The sequence below is a fragment of the Danio rerio genome, chromosome 23 (assembly GCF_049306965.1).
Source record: "Danio rerio strain Tuebingen ecotype United States chromosome 23, GRCz12tu, whole genome shotgun sequence".
Lineage (NCBI taxonomy): Eukaryota > Metazoa > Chordata > Actinopteri > Cypriniformes > Danionidae > Danio > Danio rerio.
This window is the reverse complement of record NC_133198.1, coordinates 49,524,043-49,550,000: the sequence shown is the minus strand read 5'-3', so window position 1 is coordinate 49,550,000 and position 25,958 is coordinate 49,524,043. Positions and strand designations below refer to the sequence as shown.

At 38.9% G+C, this 25,958-nt stretch overlaps 3 protein-coding genes across 4 annotated transcripts in view; 2 read left to right on the top strand and 1 right to left on the bottom strand.

Moving 5' to 3' along the window:
- The window catches only part of wu:fy63c09, a gene marked incomplete at its 3' end in the record, with an annotated part of 56,407 nt that extends 51,337 nt beyond the window's left edge, over positions 1-5,070 (top strand). The window contains 1 exon segment of the mRNA NM_001128274.1: positions 5,052-5,070.
- LOC100537554 (serine/threonine-protein kinase DCLK2-like) overlaps positions 1-24,305 on the bottom strand; it is a 40,331-nt gene extending 16,026 nt beyond the window's left edge. For both annotated transcript variants that reach the window (XR_012398835.1, XM_073939480.1), the window contains exons 1-6: positions 23,558-24,305; positions 13,631-13,992; positions 4,810-4,942; positions 4,126-4,212; positions 1,129-1,205; positions 179-254 (exon numbers count right to left, since the gene is read on the bottom strand). Coding sequence is in view for 1 of the 2 variants with exons in the window: in XM_073939480.1 (XP_073795581.1) it covers positions 179-254; positions 1,129-1,205; positions 4,126-4,212; positions 4,810-4,942; positions 13,631-13,992; positions 23,558-23,975 (1,153 nt within the window). In the remaining variant the exon portion in view is untranslated. The remainder of the gene's footprint in view (positions 1-178; positions 255-1,128; positions 1,206-4,125; positions 4,213-4,809; positions 4,943-13,630; positions 13,993-23,557) is intronic.
- The window catches only part of fhip1ab (FHF complex subunit HOOK interacting protein 1Ab), a 446,377-nt gene that overhangs the window by 81,796 nt on the left and 338,623 nt on the right, over positions 1-25,958 (top strand). The gene's annotated exons all lie outside the window — the stretch shown is intronic.

The window sequence follows — 25,958 nt, the reverse complement described above, 5'->3', positions numbered from 1 at the left end:
ACAGTCTCCTGTGATGGTTGGGTTTAGGGGTGGGGTGGGGTGAGGGCAATACAATATACAGTTTGGACAGTATAAAATGAATAGAAACCTATGTAATGTCCCCACTTTTCACAAAAAACAAACGTGTGTGTGTTTGTGTGTGTGTGTGTGTGTGTGTGTGTGTGTGTGTGTGTTTCACCCTCTGGACTGAGCTCTTCTTCATCATTTTGGTCTCTGGAGGGAGTCACAGATGGAGGCTCCTTATGAACAGACGTCTGATGGGGAGAGAATATAAACATCTCAAACTCCTTCATTGGCTCAAACCAAAAACAGTCCAGACAAGCCGATTCACACACTTATACAGCGTCCTAAAAACATGTACTGTTATTGTGAAGGAAATGTACATGCTTTTTGAGTGTGTATCAGAAGCTTTGGGGCGATCTGCTCTCATTAACAGACAGTTAATGACAGTCTTGTTGCTTAGTATGTGTAAACACATCTCTAGAAAACTTCACATTGATGTTGGGGTGGCTCAGTGGTTAGCAATGTGGCCTAACAGCAAGAAGGTCGCTGGTTTGAGTCCCGGCTGGGTCAGTTGGGGTTTCTGTGTGGAGTTTGCTTGTTCTCTTAAAGCCTGATTTATACTTCTGCGTCAGGTGACCGGCGTAACCATCGGCGCATGCAACGCGTGTAGCTGTGCATTTATACTTCTGCTGCTGTCTCTGTTGGTCTGCATTAACACTTCTGAAACGCTAGTTGGCAGTGAGGTGTAAATGTTCCTCTGTGTCGTTTCTTCGCCTGTGTTTTGCTTTTCCTGAACACTTCCGGGATGTACAAGTGGCTCAAACTCGCTCATTTTGAGGCAGGAATGCCTTTAAGCTTCTCTCCTGACCTTGAAAATGTGATTGACTGAATCGTAGAGAAGCTGCATTAAGATCATGTGTAGAGTCGAATCGAGATCGTGATCTTTTTTTGATTAATCGTGCAGCCCTTTTAGGAACGGCGTCACAATATGAAACAAAGGTTGCTGCTTCTGGTTAATGTGAATGAACATACATGTCAGTGTAATCGCAGCTCTCTGGGATACAGATATGGCATATACTATTATTGCAATATTTTTCTATATTTTTCTCTATATTTCCGACTTACCTTGCGCTGCGTGACGGGGCTGCAGGGAGACTTTGAAGAGATCAGCGGAGGAGATTCGCCCCTCGGAGCCTCGTGAGCTGAAAAACACGACAGAAACTTTATTAAAAGAACACTTTGCTTTTATTGTTAACAGGCTCATTTTAACACTTCAGATTTACCATTGGTGAATCCATTCAGCCGATTTCCATGTCTGCCACTTTTAGCTTAGCATAGATTATTGAGTTGGATTAGACCATCAGCATCTCACTAACTAAAATTTGTGTGTTGTTGGGTCATATTCATCCACTCTGGGCGGATTTTGAGGCTTAATTTGGCCACAGTTTTCTCTCTGTTTCAGCAGACGTGATGACTTATGCTAAAAATCTCATTTTGACACATATTCTGGACAACTGCTTTGAAAATGTTTAACAACTCAACAATACTCTCAGATTGACTCAGGTTGACTTGGTGCTGTTTTTGCCCCATTATAATCACATTTACTGATTGTAAAGCCAACAGATGATCACGCACGCTTGATTGGTGCTGGTGTTCCTGTTGGGATTAGGAGGTGAACTGTACCGATTTTACTGTTGATGATGATCAGTTCCAAGGAAAAAAGCGGAGTTTCTGGCCTTTAAATGGAGTTATATGGAGTATAGTGTGTGTGTTTGTGTGTGAGAGAGATCTTTGAGCACTTGCCCTGATATGTTTGCATTGTAGTCAGATGTAGCTACATTTACATTTAGTCAAATAGCAGACGCTTTCATCCAAAGCGACTTACAAATGAGGACAAGGAACTAATTTACACAACTATAAGAGCAACAATGAAGAAGTGCTGTAGGCAAGTTTCAGGTCTGTAAAGTGTAAGAAGCAAAACATTAGTCTTTTTTTTTCTGTAGTACAGTTAGTGGTGGAGCCAGAGAGGCAATTGCAGATTAGGAAGTGAAGTGGAGACTAAATAGTTGAGTTTTTAGTGGTTTCTTGAAGACAGCGAGTGACTCTGCCGTTCTGATGCAGTTAGGGAGTTCATTCCACCAACTGGGCAGATTGAATGCGAGAGTTCGGGAAAGCGATTTCTTCCCTCTTTGGGATGGAACCACGAGGCGACGTTCATTCACAGAACGCAAGTTTCTGGAGGACACATACATCTGCAGAAGTGAGAGCAGATAAGAAGGAGCAAAGCCAGAAGTCGCTTTGTAAGCAAACATCAGAGCTTTGAATTTGATGCGAGCAGCAACTGGCAGCCAGTGCAAACGGATGAGCAGCAGAGTGACATGTGCTCTTTTAGATTCATTGAAGACCACTCATGCTGCTGCGTTCTGAAGCAGTTGAAGAGGCTTGATAGAGTTAGCTGGGAGCCCGGCTAGTAGAGAGTTGCAATAGTCCAGTCTGGAGAGAACAAGAGCTTGAACAAGGAGTTGAGCTGCATGTTCAGATAAGAAGGGTCGGATCTTTCTGATGTTATAGAGTGTGAATCTGCACGATCAAGCAGTTCTAGAGATGTGGTCAGAGAAGTTTAGTTGGTCATCAATCGTTACTCCAAGGCTTTTCACCATTCTGGATGCAGTAATGGTTGCCCCATCCATTGGGATTGAAAAGTTATGGTGTAGAGTCGGGCTGGCAGAAACTTAAAGCATTTCCGTTTTCGTGAGGTTAAGCTGACTGATTCCAGCCCAAAAACTATCCAAAACCGCCCAATCTGGCAACACTGTATGTCTGACAAATCTAAATAAACACCTCATGTCTTTATACACACACACACACACTCACACACACACACACACACACACTAACTCTTTTGTAGTTACATTGTGTACTAAGACTGACAGAAAAAGAAAAAATAGTTATTTATTAGCTGATATGACTAGAGGAACTTCACTCTCATTCTGGCGTAATAATCAAGAAACTTTGCTGGCGCACCATGGCTGCAGCAGCGCAATGATATTATTTTATTTCCTTATTTATTTATTATTTCCTTATTGTTTATTGTTTATTATTCCTTACCTAGCTAGGGACTATTTTCAGGCGTTGCATACTAACTTTGTGCATTATTGGCTAAAAAATAGCAGCTTTCATTTTTCGTCAGTCTTAGTAGTACACGATGTGTCTGAATTATCTAAAAGAAAATATCTTTATGTCTGAAAATGCTTGGTGGCCTCACAACAAGAAGGTCGCTGGTTTGAGTCTCGGCTGGGGCAGTCTGTGTTTCTGTGTGGAGTTTGCATGTTCTCCCCGTGTTGGTGTGGGTTTCCTCCGGGTGCTCTGGTTTCCCCCACAGTCCAAACACATGCGCTATAGGGGAATTGGTGAACTACATTGGCCGTAGTGTGTGAATGAGTGTGTATGGTTGTTTCCCAGTACAGGGTTGCAGCTGGAAGGGCATCTGCTGTGTAACACATATTCTGCAACAGTTGGCGGTTCATTCCGCTGTGGCAACCCCTGATTAATAAAGGAACTAAGCAGAAGGAAATAAAATGAATATTTAAAAAACAAATATAAATTTAATATTCATAAAATTGTACATTGAAAATGATCAATTTAGATGTTTAATAAGCCCCCCCCCCTCAAAAATAAACACAAATTTTATAATATTTATGCGATTATTCATTAAAATATGTACATTTTGTAAATACTTGTCCTTATTCTTAACCAAAATCATTTACAATCATTTGTTGTTAATTTAAAATAAAAATTCTAAAAAATAAATGTAAACATCATAAAATTGTAAATATTAAAGCTGAAATACTAAAGTGACTGTAAATAAATCAATATTTTACAAAAACCTAATAAAAGTGAACGAAACCCAGCACAAATTGACCATAACTGAAAATCTATTTTGAGTGTGATGCTAATGGTCTAATCCGATTCAATGATCTATGCTAAGCTAAGCTAGCAGTGCTTCCGTCAGACCCTGAGATCAGCTGATTGGAATCAGTAATGGTAAACCCTGTTTATCTCTAGTGGAGACGTTAAATGAGACTATTTCCAAAATAGTGCTGAGTGTGTGCGTTGTTTTACCGGAGACGGGAGATTTGGAGCGCGGGACACCTGGACTCTTGTTTCCCGATGTCTTCGGAGGAACCGGTGGTCGTGTTTTCTTACACTCTGCAAAACAGTGCAAAGCAAATTAAAGTGTTCAGTTTTAGTTCTGCTCATCACTGATAGGAGAACGGTTGCTAAGTAACAGGAATGTGTTTATAGAGTATTTTACAACAGCTAATGATGTGGCTCAGCCAATCAGAGTCAAGGACTGGAACAATCCAGTTTATAAAGGAAAAATAAAGATGTTTGTTTTGCTTGTGCTCACTGCTGTACTGTAATTGTCTGTGTTTATGAACAGTTTCTGTATTTTGTGTGTTTTCTGTGCGTTTGCAGTTGTGAATTGCATTATGGGATGTTGATCTCTGCTCTGTCCACTTCTGATGTTGTAAATTCAACTCTACAGTTTAACAAAGTGACTTTTATTGGCATTTTAGTAATAATATAATGTACAATAGATCATGATCTGTAACACAGCAGAAAATGTGCTGCAGTTTATTACAAGGTTGTTGGAGGAAACATTAACATCCCATAATGCAGTTCAAAAGCAAAAATAAACAGTGAAAAATAAAAACAGGAATCACACAAATCAGAAAACGCTAATTTAGGGATATTTTGCACAGTCTATGTTACACCTGCACAGTCCATCAGTTTTTTCCTCACCTTTCACGAACGCCGCCGCTGCTCCTTTCCCTGCGTGTCCGATGGCGGCGTCGTCCTGAGCGTAACGAAATTTCTCCAAACCACACGCGATAAACACATCGTCATCTCCGAAGAAATCCTGCAGACTCGTCAGCTACACACACACACACGCACACACACACACACACACGCACACACACACACACGCACACACACACACAAAGAAAGAAAAAGAAGTAAACTTATTTTTCCAAAATAAAAGTTGTGTGTGTGTGTGTGTGTGTTATGTATTCATCATGTGTATGTGAGACACACATACATAGAAACAAAACTCAACAATTTTGTTAAATAGATTTGATTTAATTTTGATTTGTATTTGTTTTCGAACAAAATATCATACATAAAATATCATTAAAAAAATACATTTTGACACGGTCGAAAATAGAGTGGGAAGAAACACAAGCTTTAGATATTTAAATTCATGTGTAATTTGTATCACACACACACATATATTTTATATCTAAATATAAATAAACAGCGCGGCACGGTGGCTTACTTATTAAAATAATGCTGAAATTAAATATAAACATGATGAAAAACAGAATTATATATGATCACAGTTTTAAAAATCTGAAATATTGAAAAAAAGAAAGCTAAATAGAAATACTTTATAGTAAATAATAAAATTGACAAAAACACAACAAAAATAAATAAATAAAATAATAATATCAGAATATATAAATAAATTACACAAAATACAGAACTAAATTTAATAATGGAAAAGTTTAGTGCTAATATCCATTTATTTTTCTTCAGCTCAGTCCCTTTATTCATCAGAGGTCGCCACAGCAGAATGAACCACCAACTATTCCAGCATGTTTTACTCAGCGGATGCCCTTCCAGCTGCATCCCAGTACTGGGAAACCCATACACCCATACACACTCATTCACACACACTCATACACTACGGCCAGTGTAGTTGATCAGTTCTCCTATAGCGCATGTGTTTGGACTGTGGGGGAAACCAGAGCACCCGGAAGAAACCCACACCAACACGGGGAGAACATGCAAACTCCACACAAGAACACCGACTGACCCAGCCGAGACCTGAACCAGCAACTAAAAACATGTGTTATAAGTGAATTGGGTAAGCTAAGTTGTCTGTAGTGTATGTGTGTGAATGAGTGTGTATGGATGTTTCCCAGTGATGGGTTGCAGCTGGAAGGACATGCGCTGCATAAAACATATGTTGGATAAGTTGGTGGTTCATTCCACTGTGGCAACCCTTGATTAATTAAGGGACTAAGCAGAAAAATGAATGAATGAATAACCCCATGTGGAACTCTGAATCTGCTTCTCGATTCAGAGTCCGCTACTGTCCACCGGAGGTCACATTTCAGTCACGAACACACACTCTGAGAGTCTTCCTTGCTGAATGAATGAAATACACTGTTTTCCACCATCTGGCAACCCGCGGTGCTGAAATATAATTGGCTAAACTGGCATTGGGCGGGTTAAATAACCAAAACAAAGACAGCCGCTCCAGCACGTAACGCACATGATCACAGCAGAATATCTGACGTCAGCATTAAGTCTCTGATAAACAAGAATGTTCACTGAGCATGTTTCTGAATATCTGCACACATATTATTGTATTGTTATGCTTTAGAAGAGTCAAAAACCCTACATTTAGCAGCTTTAAAATGATATTTGGTAACTGAAATAAAGCTAAAATAAATATAAACATCATGAACATTGTAAATATTAAAGCTGAAATACTAAAATGACTAAAAAGTGAATTGAAAATTAATATTTTTTTAGAAAAACCTGAAAAATGGGCAAAAACAGACTAAAACTGAAAATAAATAATAATAAAACAATATATAAATGGCATTGCATTAATCAGACATGCTGATAGCACAGAAATGTCCATCTCTGAGTACTAATGTCTGACGCTGCAGATCTGTGTGCATCCTGAGTGTAAATGAGTGCAGAAATGAACTTCGCTCTTTACAGAAGTGCACACGGTGTTACGGCTCCGGTCGCCATGACGACTCTTTGTTCAGCTGTCATGGCGATCAGATTCAGGTCGCCATGACGACGTAATTACAGCATTTAACACGTTCACTCACCGTTCGCTCATAGACGGACTAATAAACACTCATTAACCCCACACGCTTTCATTACACTTACTGATGTTAACAAGCATAGAGCTGTACTGATCATCATCAGCGTGTGTGTGTGTGTGTGTGTGTGTGTGTGTGTGTGTGTGTGAAGAATGGATGAAGAGGCCATGACATCTCCTGCTATTGAGGATACTTGAGCAGCTGATGGGGGAAACTGATGAATCCACAGTGTCTGAGCAAGAGGGAAACCCTGTGTGTGTCTGCAGTGAGAAGCAGAGCGCATACTGATGAAGAACACACACACACACACACACACACACACACACTACTGCTGAACAGGGGGACACGGGAGACCAGAGCAATCAGTCAGCAGCACACTCTCTCTCTCTTACACTCACACACACACACTCACACACACTGGCTGAACCTACAGGAGGAGACAGAGTCACAAACACACACACACACTGGCTGAACTTACTGGAGGAGACAGTCACACACTCAATACACACACACACACAAATACAATTACAGACAGACAGACACACACACACACACACACACACACTTACACGCACTGGCTAAACTTACAGGAGACAGAGTTACACACTCAATACACACACAGAGAGACACATACACACACATACAGGCACTCAACAGACACTGACACACACAATATACAGACACACACTCACTGGCTAAACTTACAGGAAGGGGCATCACACACACAGACACACAGTTAATACACACACAAACAAACTGGCTGGACTGACAAGAGAAGGCGGAGTCACTGACACACACACACACACACACTGGCGGAATTACAGGAGGTGGCAGTCACACACTCGCACTTAATACACTCACATATACACACAAAGGCTAAACTGACAGTTGGCGGAGTTACACACACACACAATACAGACACACACACCCAAACACACACGCCCTCTCTCTCACACACACACACACACACACTGGCTGAACTGAAAGAAGGAGGTAGAATCACACACACACACACACACACAACATACACAACAAACACAAACTGTCTGAACTGGCTGGAGAAGGTGGAGTGTCGCACACACACACACACACACACACACACACACACACACACATTGGCTGAACTGAACTGAAAGGAGGCAGAATCGCACACAGACACAAAACATTTACACACACACACACACACACACAACCTGTCTGAACTGAAAGGAGGAATCATACACACACAAACACAAAACATCCACACACTCATATACACACACACAGACTGTCTGAATTGGCAGGAGAAGGTGGAGTTTCACACACACACACACACACACACACACACACACACACACACACACACACAAACTGGCTGAACTGAAAGGAGGGAGAATCACACACACACACATATAAAACATACACAAACAACACTCACACACTGTCTGAACTGGCAGGAGATGGTGGAGTCTCTCTCACACACACACACACACACACACACTCTAATAGAGTCAGACAGTGGTAGTTCAGCATGGGTGTGTGTTCTGGGAGAGCCGCATTACTGTGATTCTGCAGCTGCAGACGCTCTTACAGCTCATTCATTATTCAGTGTTTATTCAGAGTCTCTGACCAGCAGCTGTCAATCACACACACACACACACACACACACACTGACCAGCACATGCTCCATTCACTGCCTCCGTCTGTCTCTCTCTCTCTGTGTGTGTGTGTGTGTCTGTGTGTGTGTGTGTGTGTGTGTGTGTGTGTGTGTGTGTGTGTCTGTGTGTGTGTGTGTGTGTGTGCACAGTGGACACAAACTCATCAAAGGTGACAGTAAAGCAGACAGCTGAGGTCAGAGTTATTCCCCCTCCTGGTATATTTCAGCTCTTTTATTTTCTCCACCATCTCTGTTGAACAGGTAGATTATTAATCAGGCAAGCTAATTAGGTAAATTCCTCTGCTGAATCATCTGCTGATCTGCATCCTAATCATCACCAATACTGCAGAAGACCTACTGGAACCAGCATGGAGCAAGATTCTCAGAGAAATCAGCCAAGTTTGGTGAAGGAGAAGTCATGGTTTGGGGTTCATTCAGTATGGAGAGATCTGCAGCATCAACAGCCTGAGGTATCAAGACATCTGTGCTGCCCATTACATTACAAACCACAGGAGAGGGACAATTCTCCAGCAGGATAGCGCTCCTGCTCATACTTCAGCCTCCACATCAAAGATCCTGACAGCAGAAAGTGCTCCAGGATTGGCCAGCCCAGTCACCAGACATCAACATTATTGAGCTGATGAAGGAGGAGGTGTTGAAGATGAACACAAAGACTCTTGATGAGCTCTGGGATCCTGCTGAAGCTTTCTTCTTCATTCCAGATGACTTTATTAATCAGTGATGTGAGTCATGTCAGAGATGTATGGATGCAGTCCTCCAAGCTCATGATGGAGTCAGACACAATATTCATTCTGTCTCCACTGCAGCAGGACTTTATATTCTATACTGGACATTATTGAAGGTTCAGTGATGAGACTTTAGTCTGAGCAGAGTCAGAGCGCACTGTCCTCATCAAATCATTAAAGGCATGATCAGATTTAAATTTGGTTAAATAAGTGTAGTCTAGAGCAGGGGTTTTCAAACTTTTTCAGCTGAGGGCCCCTTTGTGTAGGGCGAATTCTTTCGGGGACCCCCAAAAAATAAATATCACGCCACCCCCTCAAATTAACAACTGTACTTAATTTTTTTAAATTGTATTATTCAATACATTTATATTATTATATATTATTCAATAAATTTATATTATTCATTATCTGGATTAGTTTTTGTAAGATGTTAGTTGAGTTGACATGGTTTCAGTGCTTCAATCTATTGATCAAATCTTTATGCGCAGTGTTCATTGTGGTCTGCTCTCACTGGATTCCATCAAGCCATATTTTGTGTTCGAGTCATCATGTTTACACAGTTTTTTATGCCATTTTTATGCTTTTTTCTGCCTATGCACAGCTAGACTCTTCTGTATTTACCCTTACAGCTGAGAGTCTAAATGTATCTAAAGATTTAAAGCTTTAAAGTTTTAAAGAGTTTTGTCATTCATCAGCCTGTTAACAGTTAACTGTACTGTTGTAACTAGCAATACTACAATGGAGGCTGTAGTGGTTCAGTGTGTTTTGTTTATTTTTATTCCTTTTTTTGTGCACATCATAATTTACTCAGGTCGACAATCCTGACTTACACTGATAAAAAATAATTTCCTAAATGCAATCTAGAATTGGGTATTCAAGTTCAAAAAGCCACAAATTTTACTTTGCTTAATTTTAGAAGCTTTGCTGACTTTAAAATGTTCATACCAGTGTGTTCTATTAATAATACTGAACATTACATTTAAATTAGTTACACAAATAAAAATGGGAAAAAGTGGAACATCTTGAAAAAAATGCATTTATATTCAGAGTATTAAAATTTGATCAGATATGTTGAGCTCCATTAAATACAGAGCACTAATACATTTTAATTTTTAATAATTAATTAGCTCTATAACATAACACAAATAGATACATTATAATTTTTAGACTATAGTGGTTTTACTCAGTGTGTATACAATTTAGTTTTTTTAATCACCTGCAGAGCTCATCCAGCTGTCATTAGTGTAACAGGAGTGAAACTGAGAACTCGCTGATGTGATGACAGCTCCATTCATTGTTATTGCAGCACTTTTTGCTTTACAATTTTAATATGTTTGTTTGCCATGCTGCAAAGAGGACCGTCTGATATTTGTACAATGCAAAGTGTAAAGCCTGTCGCACTTTGGACGAGGTGCAATGTTGTGCCGTGTCTTTAAAATGCTATTTGTTCCTTATGAGTGAAGCCTGCGCAGAGAGGCGCGCGCTCCGCAGCACCCAGCTGATCGCTTACTTAGAAACGCAAGCCATAAACAGGGAAGTGCTTCCAGCCTCCTATAATGTTCTTATTGATCATGTATTTTAACTGAAATATTGTCAGTAAATAGACCTGAGCATTCATTTAGTTGTTTAGCGTAAAAGAGGTAAGCGTAAGTGAAAGGTAAACGCCGTCAGGTCAGCAGACAAGCGCCAAAAATCACAGGAAGTGCCCGGCCAGAAGCGCTTATTCAATAAAAGTCCCCGTCCACGGAGGCGGGCCGCTGCGCTTCTTTTCCTGTTTCACGAAAGTGTCAACTGCATTTAAATGACATAAGCATAAAGCTTAATTTTTGCAGTACTTTTGAGCTCAAATTATTATAAAAAATATATTAACCTTCAGAATGATGCGGGACACAAAATTTAACCATGTGGGCTCATTGATTACCTCTTATCTAAATATTTTTGCGGCCCCCCTAGCGCCATCTGGGGGGCTGCGGCCCCCAGTTTGAAAACCCCTGGTCTAGAGGCTTTCATAGAGACACTTCTGAGACCAAATCATTAACTAGAAGTCAACTTATTATTTGCTGTTCCTAAAACTTGAAAAGGCGACAAAACTCAGGTAGTGTAGATTTTTTGTCAACACCTCCACCTTTACCTTTAAGGGTGTTTTCACACATGCCTTATTTAGTTTGATTGAATGGCACTAGAGTTGGTTTCCCCTTTTCGTGCGGTTGGTTTGGGCAGGTGAGAATGCAGCAATTGTACTCGAGTGCGCACCAAATGTGGACCAAATAAGCGTACCGAGACCTGCTTGCAGAGGTGGTCTCGCTACGCTTTTAAATGAACCCTGGAGCGGTTCGTTTGTGGTGAGAATATGATCCGAACTAAAACAGGTCCAACCGCTAGAAGTACTGCGCCTTTTGGTCTAATCCAGCAGCCATGTGCCGATGCGCTGTGCATTATGGGATATGGAGGAAAAATATTTGTTGACAGCGCTTTACCAACAGAGAGAGAGGGGAGGGGGCATTAGCTGATGGATTGTTGGTAATATTTCTGCAACATGACCATGTCACAGTTTAGCTAAATGAACTCACGCCTCCTCCTGAAGTGACGAGCGATACATTAAACACTGTTTTCCAGCTGATCTATATAGTCTACTATGAGCAGGGATACATCAGCAGCGCAGTCGTGGCTCCTTAGAAAAAAGCCACATGGTGTGTCTGCCGGGTTATTTGCAGGAGTTCATTGGCATTTTCCAGTACGTGAATTCTGACCAATCGAAAAGCCGTTTAGGATATACGCTCAATAACATCTGGCCAATGAGAGATGTGGATTTTGTCACATGACTGCATTTTGGTTCTTTTCAACTGGTTCGGACCAAAGCCAGCAGTGTGGTGTGAAAACGACCCAAAGATGCTACAATGCATCATTTATCACCCTTGGTCCGGCCCAAATGACCAGCCTAAGACGAGGCTCGTGTTTATAATAGTGTCCTTCAAGTGAAGACTTGTTTGTTGAAGTTCATGTAATCGTCAGGTTTTAAAGTCTAATCAAAGTTTAGAGAGTTTTACTTTTTTAATTAAAAAAAAAAACTAAATAAATTTTAATAATTAACAAAAAAATTTTTACCTTTAAAGTTTTTATTTTTTATTTTATATTTCTAAAGAAGAAAGATGATCAGACATGTTGAGTAATTGATGTCAGATTGATCATTTCTGGCTGAACGAGTCCCTGAAATATTTAATCATCTATGAGTTTTCACACAATCGCTCCTGCTGCAGTGTGAAACAGTCAACACTAAAAATACCACAAATCATCTGTAAACTGAAATGAAGCTGAAATATGGATGATATATATATATATATATATATATATATTACATGACCAAACTTAGCAGTTTTAATGACTTTATTAATTACTTGTCTGATAAGCATTTGAATTTCTGCATAAAATCATTATAAAATAATAGAAAAACTGAATAGCGTGTATGCGACCTTAGATTCACGGTCACCTGTTTGTCTTGTTCCTATTAGAGATCTGTGCAGGACGCTCTCATTTCTCTCATTTACACACACACACACACACACAAAGAGAGAGAGAGAGCACCAAGCAACACACAGCATCACGCTCTCTCTCTCATTCACACACACACACACACACACACATAAACAGCATCAGCAGATGCGTGTGTGCTCGGGAGCGATATTGTTAGACCGCGCGCCCGCTCCTGCTCATATTACACCAGAGTTACAGACCGCTCCCGCACTTTATTCTGAAATTTATTCCCCCACCGCTAGAAATCTGGTACAGCAGCGGAAATGCAGACCTCTAGTTTGTATTTACCACGTCTCCCCTCTCGTTCAGTCGAAGCCCAAAATACTGCCAAACTGCAGAGGTTGCGTTCTTTTTCGAGAGCAGGTCACTTGGTGCGCGACTCGCCACATTACCTCACTTCTCTCTCTCTCTCTCTCCTCCACACTTGTCTTGTCTTCACACATACACATTTGTAGGCATTAAATAAATCATATTTATTATTTAATACTTGTCTCCTATTTAAGTGCATTGGTTTTATGATGGTATAACGGTATTGAAACTGACACCGTTGCTATTTTTAGATCCCGCGATATACCATAGTACCGTAATACCGCCCAAGCCTAATTCAGAGGTATATATTAATGCAACATAAATCCAATCCAATATATTATAACAATCCAAACATAACACTGCTGCTATATTATGGACCACAGCATTGAAGATTGACATAGATTTAAGCTGAACACATCATTTTCAGCTGACAGTTAATGGGGTTAATGTTAAATCCAGCTGCAGATGATGGACTCTAGTGCTGCTTGATTTACCTGTTTGCCGTCGAGTGTGTACAGCCGTTTCACCACTCCCGAATCCAGCTTGATGGCCTCTGTGATGTCTGCTAGCACCTGCTCAAAGGAGTGCGCCGTCTTCTTATTAAGCAGGATCCGCACCGCCTTCCTGGGCTTGACGCCGCTGCGGATCACCGTCACCAGCTTGGGTTTGATAAAGTCTTTAGACTCCCGCGATTCCCCCACAATACGCTGAACTGTCGGACGCACGGCCCCGCCCACAGGCCCCGCTGCCACCACAGACCCCGCCCCCGCCATCCTGGAGCCCCAGTTAGGGTTCACGTTCTTCGTGTAGTCCACTTTCCTGTAGGGCTCGTTGGAGGCGCACACATAACTCTCACCTGCGAGGGAAGAAAGCAGAGAATCAGACACACTTTAATTTATATATACAGAATTTAAATTCCATTTCTGTTTAACGGAGAGCAGATTTCCTCAACATTTCTAATCATAATAGTGTTAATAACTCATCTCTAATAACTGATTTATTTTCTCTTCATCATGATGACAGCTCATAATATTAGACTAGATATTCTTCAAGACACTAGTGTTCAGCTTAAAGTGACATGTAAAGGCTTCACTAGGGTAATTAGGGTAAAGTTAGGGTAATTAGGCAAGTCATTGTATAACAGTGGTTTGTTCTGGAGACAATCCAACACTAATATTGCTGAAGGGGCTGATAATATTGACATTAAAATGACTTTAAAACAATTATAAACTGCTTTTATTTACATATATATATACATATTAGTACCAATATTATTTGTCAATATTTAAACACCAAATCAGAATTTTTCTATAATTTCTGAAGAGTTTTGTGATATTCAGTCAAATAAAGTTAATTTTATAACATATGAAATCTTACTTTAAGTTACATGATAATGAAATGTGACCCTGAACCGCAAAACCACAAGTCTTGATTTGCATGGACATATTTTTTAAGAATAGCCAAAATAAACATTGTACAAGTCAAAATGGTAGATTTTACTTTTATATCATTTGACTATTTAGGAAATATCATGTTCCATGAAGACATTTTTGTAAATTTCCTTCCTTAAATATATCAAAACTTCATTTTGATCAGTGCTTTGCTAAAAGCTTAATGTAGACAACTTTAAAGGCAATTTTCTCAATTTTTAGATTTTTCTGGACCCTCAGATTCTAATATTTTCAATTATATCTCAACCAAATAATGTCTAATTTAATTAATTTTAATTAATTCTGTTTTATTTAAAAAACTAAAATTAAATGAAAATTTACTTTATTTAAATTAAGTGAATTTTTAGTTGTATTTTTGATTTGGACCCTTGATGTGCAAAAAATCCTTTACACGTGAAAAAACAAATATATATATATAAAATTAAAAACTGAAATTATTTAAAGAATTCACATTCACTGTTTTCCAGTGTAAGAAAATTAATATGAAATATTTCAACAATAAAATTGAGGATAATTAAAATATTTCATCTTTTAAGTGAGTTTAAAAAAAATATTTTTTATAATTTTACTTATTCTTAATTTGTTTTAAAATCATTTAAATGTCAAATTTTTGTTTCCTTCATTTTATTATTAATATTAATATTATATATAATAAAATATATAATACAATTAAATAATAAAATATTATATTAATATTTTGACATTACCTTTTTATATTTTAGTGTACAATAAATGTTTTTTGAGTATTTTAAAATATATGTGTAATCTTTTATTTAATCTTATGTTTTATGAATAGTCTCGTTTAACTTTGTTCTATTTTAAATAATTATTTTTTCCTTCACTTATTTTTAAAATTAATTTCACATGATTCTTTGCTTCAATTGTTATTAATTATTTGTAAGCTTACAAAAACAGTGTTAAATTTTTAATTACAATTTTGGTAACTCTTTAGTTTAATGATTCTGTGCCTTAATTTGAATGAATTATTTAAAAGTGAACTAACTGTGTTTAATTATTTATCACAGTTTCGGTAAAGGACAGATTCTCTTGTCTAACATGCTTTTTTAAAAAGCATGACCGTAAAACACGAACGCCTTTATGTTTTACACAGGGGAAGAGCTGAGGAGTAGAACTGGGTTTGGGCCTATAAGATATTGGCTATTTATTAGCACTTATAAAGCACATAATCAACATGATCTCATTCCACATCCCTAATCCGACACAACTACTGCCTCAATAACTATTAATAAACAGTGAATTACAGTTTATTGAGGCAAAAGGAACAGTTAACGGATTATTAAGAGCAAGAATTGTACCTTTAAATTAAATGTGACACTATTATTACCAACTTTGGAAACCCTGTTTGAGGTCAGCTTTATGGTAATTAGGATGTTCCCTAATTATTATTATGTGCGTCTATGACGGCTGCATGATTATAGATCAGCAACATTTCCAACCATTCCACTATAGCTTATCCCATTGAAAATGCTGGAGCTGAGATTGAGTAACTGCAGGTTCATCCATGCGTCTGACTGACCCTGTTGTCATGGAAACGACCTCAGGGGTCACGTCAGATCAATGCGCAATAGGTGCGAACGCATCTGACCTGTAATGCTGTAATCCAGGAGCTCACAGCACATCTATAATCTGCGTTTCTGCTGATTTACCGTGAGGTTACTCCAGGTCAGAGGCTCCAGATGTGTAGCAAACACATCAGCTGATCCTTAAACACACTTTTTTGGGAAATAGGATCATTTTACAGCTCCTTTAGAGTTAAACAGCTGAGTTTTGCTATTTCTTTATAAATTCAGCTGATTTTCGGGTCTGGCGGAAGCACTTCTAGCTTAGCTTAGCATAGATCATTGAATCGGATTAGACCATTAGCATCTCGCTCTAAAATGACCAAACACTTTAGATAATTGTTCTATTTTAAGCCACCATGAAATTAAAATGTACCCTTGTTGTTTTTATTTCTACATTTCTTCGGATGTTTATAGCAGTGCTTGTTATAAACGCTGTGTATCTGCGCACTTCGTTATTTAGTACAAATTAATCTGCCTTCGAAATTGCTTTTTACACTTCTGGTCACATGGAATACCTTTAGGGCGGAGCTGTCAGTCATTTAGGGGCGGGGATATTAGTATTTTAGGCTGTGGCAATCAGTCTTGTAGGATGGGGCTATCAGTCAATCGAGGCGGCGCTATCAGTCTTTTAGGGCGGGGCTATCGGTCCTTTAGGATGGGGCTACCAGTCATTTGGGGGCGGGGCTATCAGTCTTTTAGGGCGGGGCAATCAGTCCTTTAGGGTGGGGCTACCAGTCATTTGGGGGCGGGGCTATCAGTCTTTTAGGGCGGGGCTATCAGTCTTGTAGGATGGGGCTATCAGTCATTTGAGGCGGCACTATCAGTCTTTTAGGGCGGGGCTATCGGTCCTTTAGGATGGGGCTAGCAGTCATTTGGGGGCGGGGCTATCAGTTTTTTAGGGCGGGGTTATCAGTCTTGTAGGATGGGGCTATCAGTCATTTGAGGCGGCACAATCAGTCTTTTAGGCTGGGGCTATCAGTCCCTTAGCATGGGGCTACCAGTCATTTGGGGGCGGGGGTCTTTTAGGGTGTGGCTATCAGTCTTATAAGATGGGGCTATCAGTCATTTGGGGTGGAGCTATCAGTCCTTTAGGGCGGAACTACCAGTCATTTGGGACGGACTTATCAGTCATTTGGGGCAGGGCAGTCAGTCCTTTTGGGCGGTGCTATCAGTCCTTTAGGGTGGAGCTACCAGTCATTTGGGGTAGAGCTATCAGTCTTTTAGGGTGGAGCTACCAGTCATTTGGGACAGACCTATCAGTTATTTGGAGCAGCACTATCAGTCCTTTAAGGCAGAGCTATCAGTCCTGTGGGGCGGAGCTATCAGTCCTGTGGGGCGGGGCTATCAGTCCTGTGGGGCGGGGCTATCAGTCCTTTAGGGCAGCGTTATCAAGTCCTTCACGGTGTAGTTATTAGTCCTTTACGGTGTAGCTACAATGTAGCTATTTTATTTATTTTATCCCCATTGGGTAGGCTAAATTGTCCGTAGTGTATGTGTGTGAATGCAAGTGTGTATGGGTGTTTCCCAGTGATAAGTTGCAGCTGGAATGTGGGTATAAAACTACTGGACTGTGATCTTCAGTTTTTTTGTTAGATTAATTTTAGTTTTGTCTTCAGTACTGACTAAACTGCACAGATACATTACTGTAAAGCATCCTGGAGGATATATTCATGCAAAAGAGAAATCATTCCCATATATTTATATTAGTCTGTGTTATTACTTTAATCAGTTGTTTTCAGGAAATATCCTGCATATTCATCAATCAGAATCAAGCATTAGAGAGAGCCGTGTAATAAAACCAGCTGAATGTGTAACTCAATTATAAAACAAATACAACCAAACATGAAAGGCCGTACTCTGTTATTTCACACTCAGAATCTGTGGCTCAGTGCTTTCTGTTGTCCTGAACTGACTCCAGATCAGCCCACATCAGCAGATCATGCAGATTATCTGCCGTTAAGTGAACAGGAGCTGTAGGGCTTGATAATATTGATCGCGTGCCGGCATTAGATGAGCTTCAGATCAATCAGACCTGAACGTCACTTCACTTTTACATTTGTTCATTCAGCAGATGCGCTTTTACACACTCCACTGAACACACACACACACACACACACACACACTCACTCAGACTCACTCCGGCCATTCTCATTAACATCACTCACATTTTATACAGAGCACAATATCAGTTCCTTTAGCTGACGTCATCTTCAGCAGCTCAAACACTCTAATGGCTAATGGACAGACGGCTGCTTCTCACTCAGGGCTGCTGTTTATGCTAATGAGATGGAGAGATGGGCACTAGTGGGCGGGGCTTTCCCCCTCTGATGACACGTATAAAGGGAGAATGTCAATCACAGTGTTTCTGCAGACTGTTTTGATCAAGTCTGATTAATACATGTTGAGCATTAGAGGTTGCTGGAGATATTCACACACTGCTGACACACACACACACACACTACTTTTAGTCATTTTCATGGAAAACACAAGTACCATTTGTTTTTTCATCCACGTACATGACAGTTGTCCACAAAATTGTATTATTTTCAAAGCATTCATTCATTCATTGTCTTGTCGGCTTAGTCCCTTTATTAATCCGGGGTCGCCACAGCGGAATGACCCGCCAACTTATCCAGCAAGTATTTACGCAGGAGATGCCATCTCTGCGAAACATCCACACACACACACTCATTCACTACGGACAATTTAGCCTCCCCAATTCAGCTGTACTGCATGTGTTTGGACTTTGGGGGAAACCGGAGCACCCGGAGAAAACCCACGCGAACGCAGGGAGAACATGCAAACTCCACCTGAAACGCTAACTGAACCGAGGCTCGAACCAGCGACCTTCTTGCTGTGAGGCGACAGTGACACCTACTGCGCAAATAGTGCCTATAAATATATTTTAAAATGCATAAAATAGTAGCAATAGGGTCACAGTTTTGCACAAAACAAGACTATGACATTTCTTCTTTATAACATTTTGTGGCATCATGTAAGCTATAAACAATGCATTGTTCTATATGATGTTATATTCTGTCATTTTATTATCAGGTGCTTTTAAAAAAACGTAATGGTACTTACAGAGACAATGTTCATTAAAGATTGTTATTTAATAACAAATAAATGTTGGCGCTAGTGGTGTAGTGGTTAGTGCATCGACACATGCACTCCGGTGCTTGCGGGTTCGATTCCGCCTCGCGGTCCTATGCCGATCCTTCCCCTTTCTCTGCTCCCCATGCGTTCCTGTCAATTATCTATACTGTCCTATCAAAAATAAAGGTGAAAACCCCGAAAAAATAATTTATTTTTTATGAAATAATTTATGAAATAACCCTGCATTATTATAGTGTTATTCAGGTATATACTGTATTTGTTTATTTTAAATAATGTCTGCTTTAATGAAACATTAATAATTCATAATAATAATATAATATATGTTTAAATGTAACCTATCTGTGCAAACAAATCTGTAAAACAATGTCATTTATCATTTTAAATAAATAATGTCGCATATTATTTTAAATATTATTTATTTTAATAATTATTCTCTATTAATTGTGTGTACATTTAATTTGCCTTTAAATATTTGTAATATTGCTAAATCATGGCATTGTCTGTGGGGGTCCTAATGCCCCAGTATATTGATAAGGGCCTATATTCACCGTATTCGTTGTCGACGAGCGGGCGCAACATTTGAATCTTTTTGGCTCGAGACTTCCGCTCTCATTCACTTCCATTCATTTTTAGACGTTAGAAACTGCTTGTTACGCTGCTTGATGTTGCAAACTGATATTGTCTTATTATACTATATTATTCTACTTGGTCTGTATAGACATGCAAACATTTGTAGAGCAAGTAGTTTGACCGTTTTCTGCTATTTATTATTCCTAGTCATTTCTCCCATAGGCGACTGAATTGGAAGTTCTAAAACAACCGCGAAAACAGCCGCACTTTAGATTAAGGTCAATACTGCTCAGTGAACGCCGTCTTTCAGATGGGACGTTAAACTGAGGTCCTGACTCTCTGTGCTCTTAATAATCCCAGGATGTCCTTGGTAAAACAGTAGGGGTTTAACCCCGGCATCCTGGCCAAATCTGCCCACTGGCCTCTGTCCATCATGGCCTCCCAACCCTCCCCATATCATGATTGGCTCCTCTCCACCAATCAGCTGGTGTGTGGTGTGCGGTCTGGTGCTATATGGCTGCCGTCGCCTCATACAGGTGGATGCTTCACACTGGTGCTGGATGAGGAGATTCCCCCCAGATTATTAAATTATTCAAGTTAACTTAATTGTTTTCACCAATTTAAGTGGATTGAACATAAAACAATTGAGTTGTCCCACAAAATGATCAAGAATTGTTTTGATTCAGCTCGTTTTGATTAAGTTCTTTGAACAAGAAGCAAAAAGGATTTAAAGTTTAGTCATTTTGAACACAAGTACATATATATATATATATTGATGCACTGACATAATCATTTATAATGCAAACATGTGTTGCAAACTAAGCAAATTATGCAAACTAGTACCAATATGTATGTTATGCTTCCACAAAATGCTCATACAGTATATCCACATAATTACCTGCACGTAACATTCGCTTGTGTCTTCTGTGATCTGTGTGCATTGTTGATGAGCTTGAGTGCTGAAATGCATCTTCAGCTGGTCATTAACTGGTTTAAACTGGTCAATATGAAGCCGTGGAGCAGTAATCAGCCTAATGTTGTGTACACTGCGGTACTGACCTGTCTCAGTGATCAACTGCTTTAAGAACAGCAGACAAAGGCTCAGAGTGCAGCAGCTGCTCCTGCATGACTTTCCACAGAGGAAGCTTATGGGAAGGCAACTAAGATAAGTGTTTCTGATGACACACACAGTTTACAGCAGAATTTTACGGGAGATTATTATTATTATTATTACGTTTTTTATGTGCTCATCGAAGAGGTATAAGAGCTCCTTTTTGTTGACTGCTGTTAAATGATTGAACAGAGATGTTAACTTGAGTTTGATATAACTGTGCTGTTATTCTTACCATGGGTCTTTTTATTTTAAATGTGTACTCTATTATTTGTAGAACAATAAAATATAAAGAAATAAAATCAACAGCCTATAATAATTAAGATAGAATGTAAACTCAAAATAATATATAATAATTTACTTATTAAAAAGGATTTGAAACAACACATTTTTAAGTTTTTAGGGGGACAACTTAATTGTTTCATGTTCAATCCACATATATTTGTAAAAATGATTAAGCTAACTTAATATACTTGTGTTGGGACAACATGAAGGAATTGTGTGGAATCCAGCATTTACACAGTGCACTCTAAAATTCTGGCTTATTTCAACCCAAAATAAATAAAATATGGACAAACTTTGAGTTGCATTTGGTTTTGTACATTTAGTTCAAATTAACCCAGCAGTTGTTTTTATCTATATTTGACCCACAATTAGATTAAAATAAATCCTGCATTTTTAAAGTGTAGAATGCACATTAAAGGAATTAAATAAGAATGCCATTTACCTCAGAAATAATAATTAAAAATGAAAGATTTGGTTTATCAGGTCTATAATTTAGGCTTAAAAACAAGAAGAAACCCTGGATGGTAAAATATGACAATATTATGTTTAAATTTAATCTCTCTGTGCAGAAATCTGTAAACTAATGTCAGATTATTTTAAATACTCTACATTTAAATAATGTATTGTTTTAAATGTACACTGTAAAAAATACTGGGTTGTTTTAAGCCAATGTTGGGTCAAATATTGATAAAGCCAACTGTTGGGTTTAACAGGGTCATTTAAATTTAACTGACAAAATTAACTCACCTGACATTGCATAGGTTAAAACAACCCAGGATTTTTCAGTATGTAATACAAAATCTGTTGGTGATACTTCACATGTAATTAATATACTGTATATATATAACTAATGTGACAAAGTAAGTTAAAAAAATGATGGGCTGTTTCAATCTATTGGTCAAATATGGAAAAAGCCAACAGTTGAGTTTAAAAGAAGTGTCATTAAAAATGAGCTGAAAACAACTCAACCTAATATTGGCTCAAATTGGGTTAAAACAACCCAGCATTTTCGGAGTATATAAAACAGAAACATGTTGGTGATAGCCTAGACTTATGTATGTAACAAATAAAGTCAATTCTAACAAATACTGGGTTGTTTTAATACAATGTTGGGTTAAAAATGGGCAATCATTGAGTTCATTTTTTCAGTTAAATTTAATTTAACTGAAATAATTAAATTGAATAATTAAATGACACTTTTAAACATCTCCCATATACCAACATAAAACATATTTACTTATACATACAAATAAATCATATTTTTCCAATTTGGGTTGAAATAACCCTGCATTATTATAGTGTGTTATTCAGGTATATGTATATTTTAAATAATGTCTGCTTTAATGAAACATTAATAATTCCTAAAAATAATAATATATGTTTAAATGTAACCTATCTGTGCAAAAACAAATCTGTAAAATAATGTCATTTATCATATAAATAAATAATGTCGCATATTATTTTAATTATTACACTGATAATACGCTGGGTTATTTTAACGCAACTTTGTAAACCCAACCGTTTGTGTTTAAAATAACATTTAAATGTAACAGAAAAAAAATCAGTCAACGACAGTTCATTTTGAATTACACTCTTAAACTCAACGGTTGGCTTTGTCCATGTTTGAACCAAACGGCTGATTTAAAACAATTGAGCATTTTAGAGTGCTTATTTGAACCCAAACTGACCGTTAGAGCTGACTCTCCTGCTCCAACCGCTCAACACTCTTAGAAATAACGGCACAAAAGCGGTCAGTCACTCACTGTCTGTAACACCTACACATTTCAAGAATCACACGTCTGTGCTTTAGCTGCTAACATACCTTTAATGTTTTAATATGAACCGTTTAGCTCCAGCAGTGTGTCTTTTGTAAAGGTACCGCCCATTGACAGCTTTTGTACCTTTGTTTCTGAGAGTCTGTCCGCTGATCGCCGCAGCACTGACGGAGTCTGACTTTACATTCATTTCTCAAAATAATTAACTCAGATGAATACGTTATTAGTTATTGAACTGTAAAACTGACACTCGATAATGCTTTAAAGTCCATCATTATTCTTGGGAAGTTCCATATGCTACACAAGGCATCCGTTTTATTTCATTTTTTTAAGTACGTTCTGATGGCGGTTCATTCCGCTGTGGCGACCCCTGATAAATCAGCGACTAAACCGAAGGAATATGAATGGATGAATGCACGTTCTGTATCACTCACTAACTTTTGTAAGACACCTAGATAGCCTATACATCATCTTACAGTGCTGTCTCATTATAATACTGTATTAGTAACTGTAAGTGCAGTGGTCTGACCTTCGGCGAGCTCCTCCAGACTGCTGATCTTCTTGGCGCCGTCCGCGGTGTAGATGTTGCGCACACCTTGCGGCAGGTGCAGGTTGTCGGCGAGCGCGCGCGTCAGCTCGGCCAGCAGTGCGTCCATAGACCTGAAGCGGTCGCTGGACACCGCGTACACCAGACCCTTGAAATAGCGGTCTCCATTCCGGTAGAACCGAACCTTCTTGGCCCTCTTCTCGGAGCTGAGCGCCTGGAGCGTGCGGGTGCGGTAGAAGCTGCAGTTGGCGCTGTGTGCGGGGCTGGGCACCAGACTGCTCGCCCGGGAGCCCTGCTGGGAGCCTGCGCCGCCCGCACCGCCCGCGCCCGCCGCACGCTTCGAGCGGTGCCGGTCTCGTTCGTCAAAGTGCTCGAGCTCGATGCTCCTGCTCAGAGACATGATCACTGTTCTTCCCGTTCGCTTCTCTTCTTTACCGTGCGCGTTCGTCTATTGTCATCGGCGCGTACGGACACGCCGCGTTTACCGGGCACGCAGCATCATTTACATCCACACAAAAGCAGCGCAGCACCCGGCGTTCACTCCGCGCGTCAAACCTCGCGTACAAACTGCAGATTTTCAAGATGGATCTGCTGGAGGAGATGAAGGACACTTAAATTCTGCACCGATCCTGGACAAATCGTAATTCCACGGAGGCTGCTTGTGTCAAAAAAAAAAACCCGATCCGCCCCTACACGAGTGCGGTTTTTAGGCGCGCGCCACGCTGTAACCGGGCAGTAGTCGGGAGCGCGCAGTTTTTTCACCTCTGTGTGCGCGCGCGCGTTCACGAGCGTATTTTTTTGCCAAAACTTTGCTTCAAGAACAGGAAGGTCAAACGTCGTTACATCTCCTACAAGAGTGATAATAAGATAGAGGAAAAAGACTAAATGACAACAGCGACAATAATACAACGAAAATAAACTCAAAAGAGTGACTGATCGAGTACACTTTTTAAATCGTTAAATCAGTTTTAAAACTTATAGAAGGGAGATGAACCCGTTATAGGTCTTACAAAATAATAACAAAATGGCAAATGACAACAGCGATAATAATAATAAACAAGCAAAAGGTGAATGAGTTTATATGAATTAAGCTATTGCATAAACACACAAAAATATATATAAGCTCAAAGTAGATTTATAAGGTCATCATTATGTAATATTGATTTACAGCAAAAATGTTTTCGTCTTGTTTCTAGTACCATGTGGAAATCAAAATAATCTTCAACCGAGAGGAAAAACGTCATTATTTTACTTGTTTTAATGAAAAACTCATTAAATTTTGACTCATTATTTCTAAAACATGTTTTGCTTGACTGAGGAAAAGCTTCTTGATTTAAGCATTTGTAGTTACGTGGACAAGAAATAAGATAAAAAACTTTATATGAACTGCAATAGAAAAAACACATAGTATGAAAGGCAATGCTACAGATTTTCAGCATACTTCAAAATATCTTCTTTTTGTGTTTAACAGAGAACATTTAGAAATATCTTTATGATAATGAGCAGAGATAACGTGAAAAAACACCACAGTAATTTATAGTAAATACTTTAGTGTTTTTAAACCACACTATAGTAAAGTACTTAAATTAATCTGTTGAGGTGATTTTATAGTTGCTATAGTAATACAACAGCTATAGTAATAATTAATCTGTTGTGGTGATTCTGCAGTTGCTATGGTAACACAACGATAGTAATTAATCTGTTGTGGTGATTCTGCAGTTGCTATGGTAACACAACGATAGTAATTAATCTGTTGTGGAGATTCTACAGTTGCTATGGTAATGCAACAACTATAATAATTAATCTGTTTTGGAGATTCTACAGTTGCTATGGTAACACAACGATAGTAATTAATCTGTTTTGGAGATTCTGCAGTTGCTATGGTAATGCAATAACTATAATAATTAATATGTTGTGGTGATTCTGCAGTTGCTATGGTAACAAAAACTATACAAATTAATCTTTTGAGGAGATTCTACAGTTGCTATGGTAATGCAACAACTATAATAATTAATCTGTTGTGGTGATTCTGCGGTTGCTATGGTACAAAGACAACGATAGTAATCAATCTGTTGTGGTGATTCTGCAGTCGCTATGGTAACACAACGATAGTAATTAATCTGTTGTGAGAATTCTCCAGTTGCTATGGTAACAACAACGATAGTAATTAATCTGTTGAATTAATTGTACAGTTGCTATGGTAACGCAACAACTATAGTAATTAATCTGCTATGTTAACACAACGAAAGTAATTAATCTGTTGTGGTGATTCTGCAGTTGCTATGGTAACACAACAACGATAGTAATTATTCTGTTGTGGTGATTCTACAAATGTTATGGTAACACAACAACTATAGTAATTTTCAGCATACTTCACAGTATC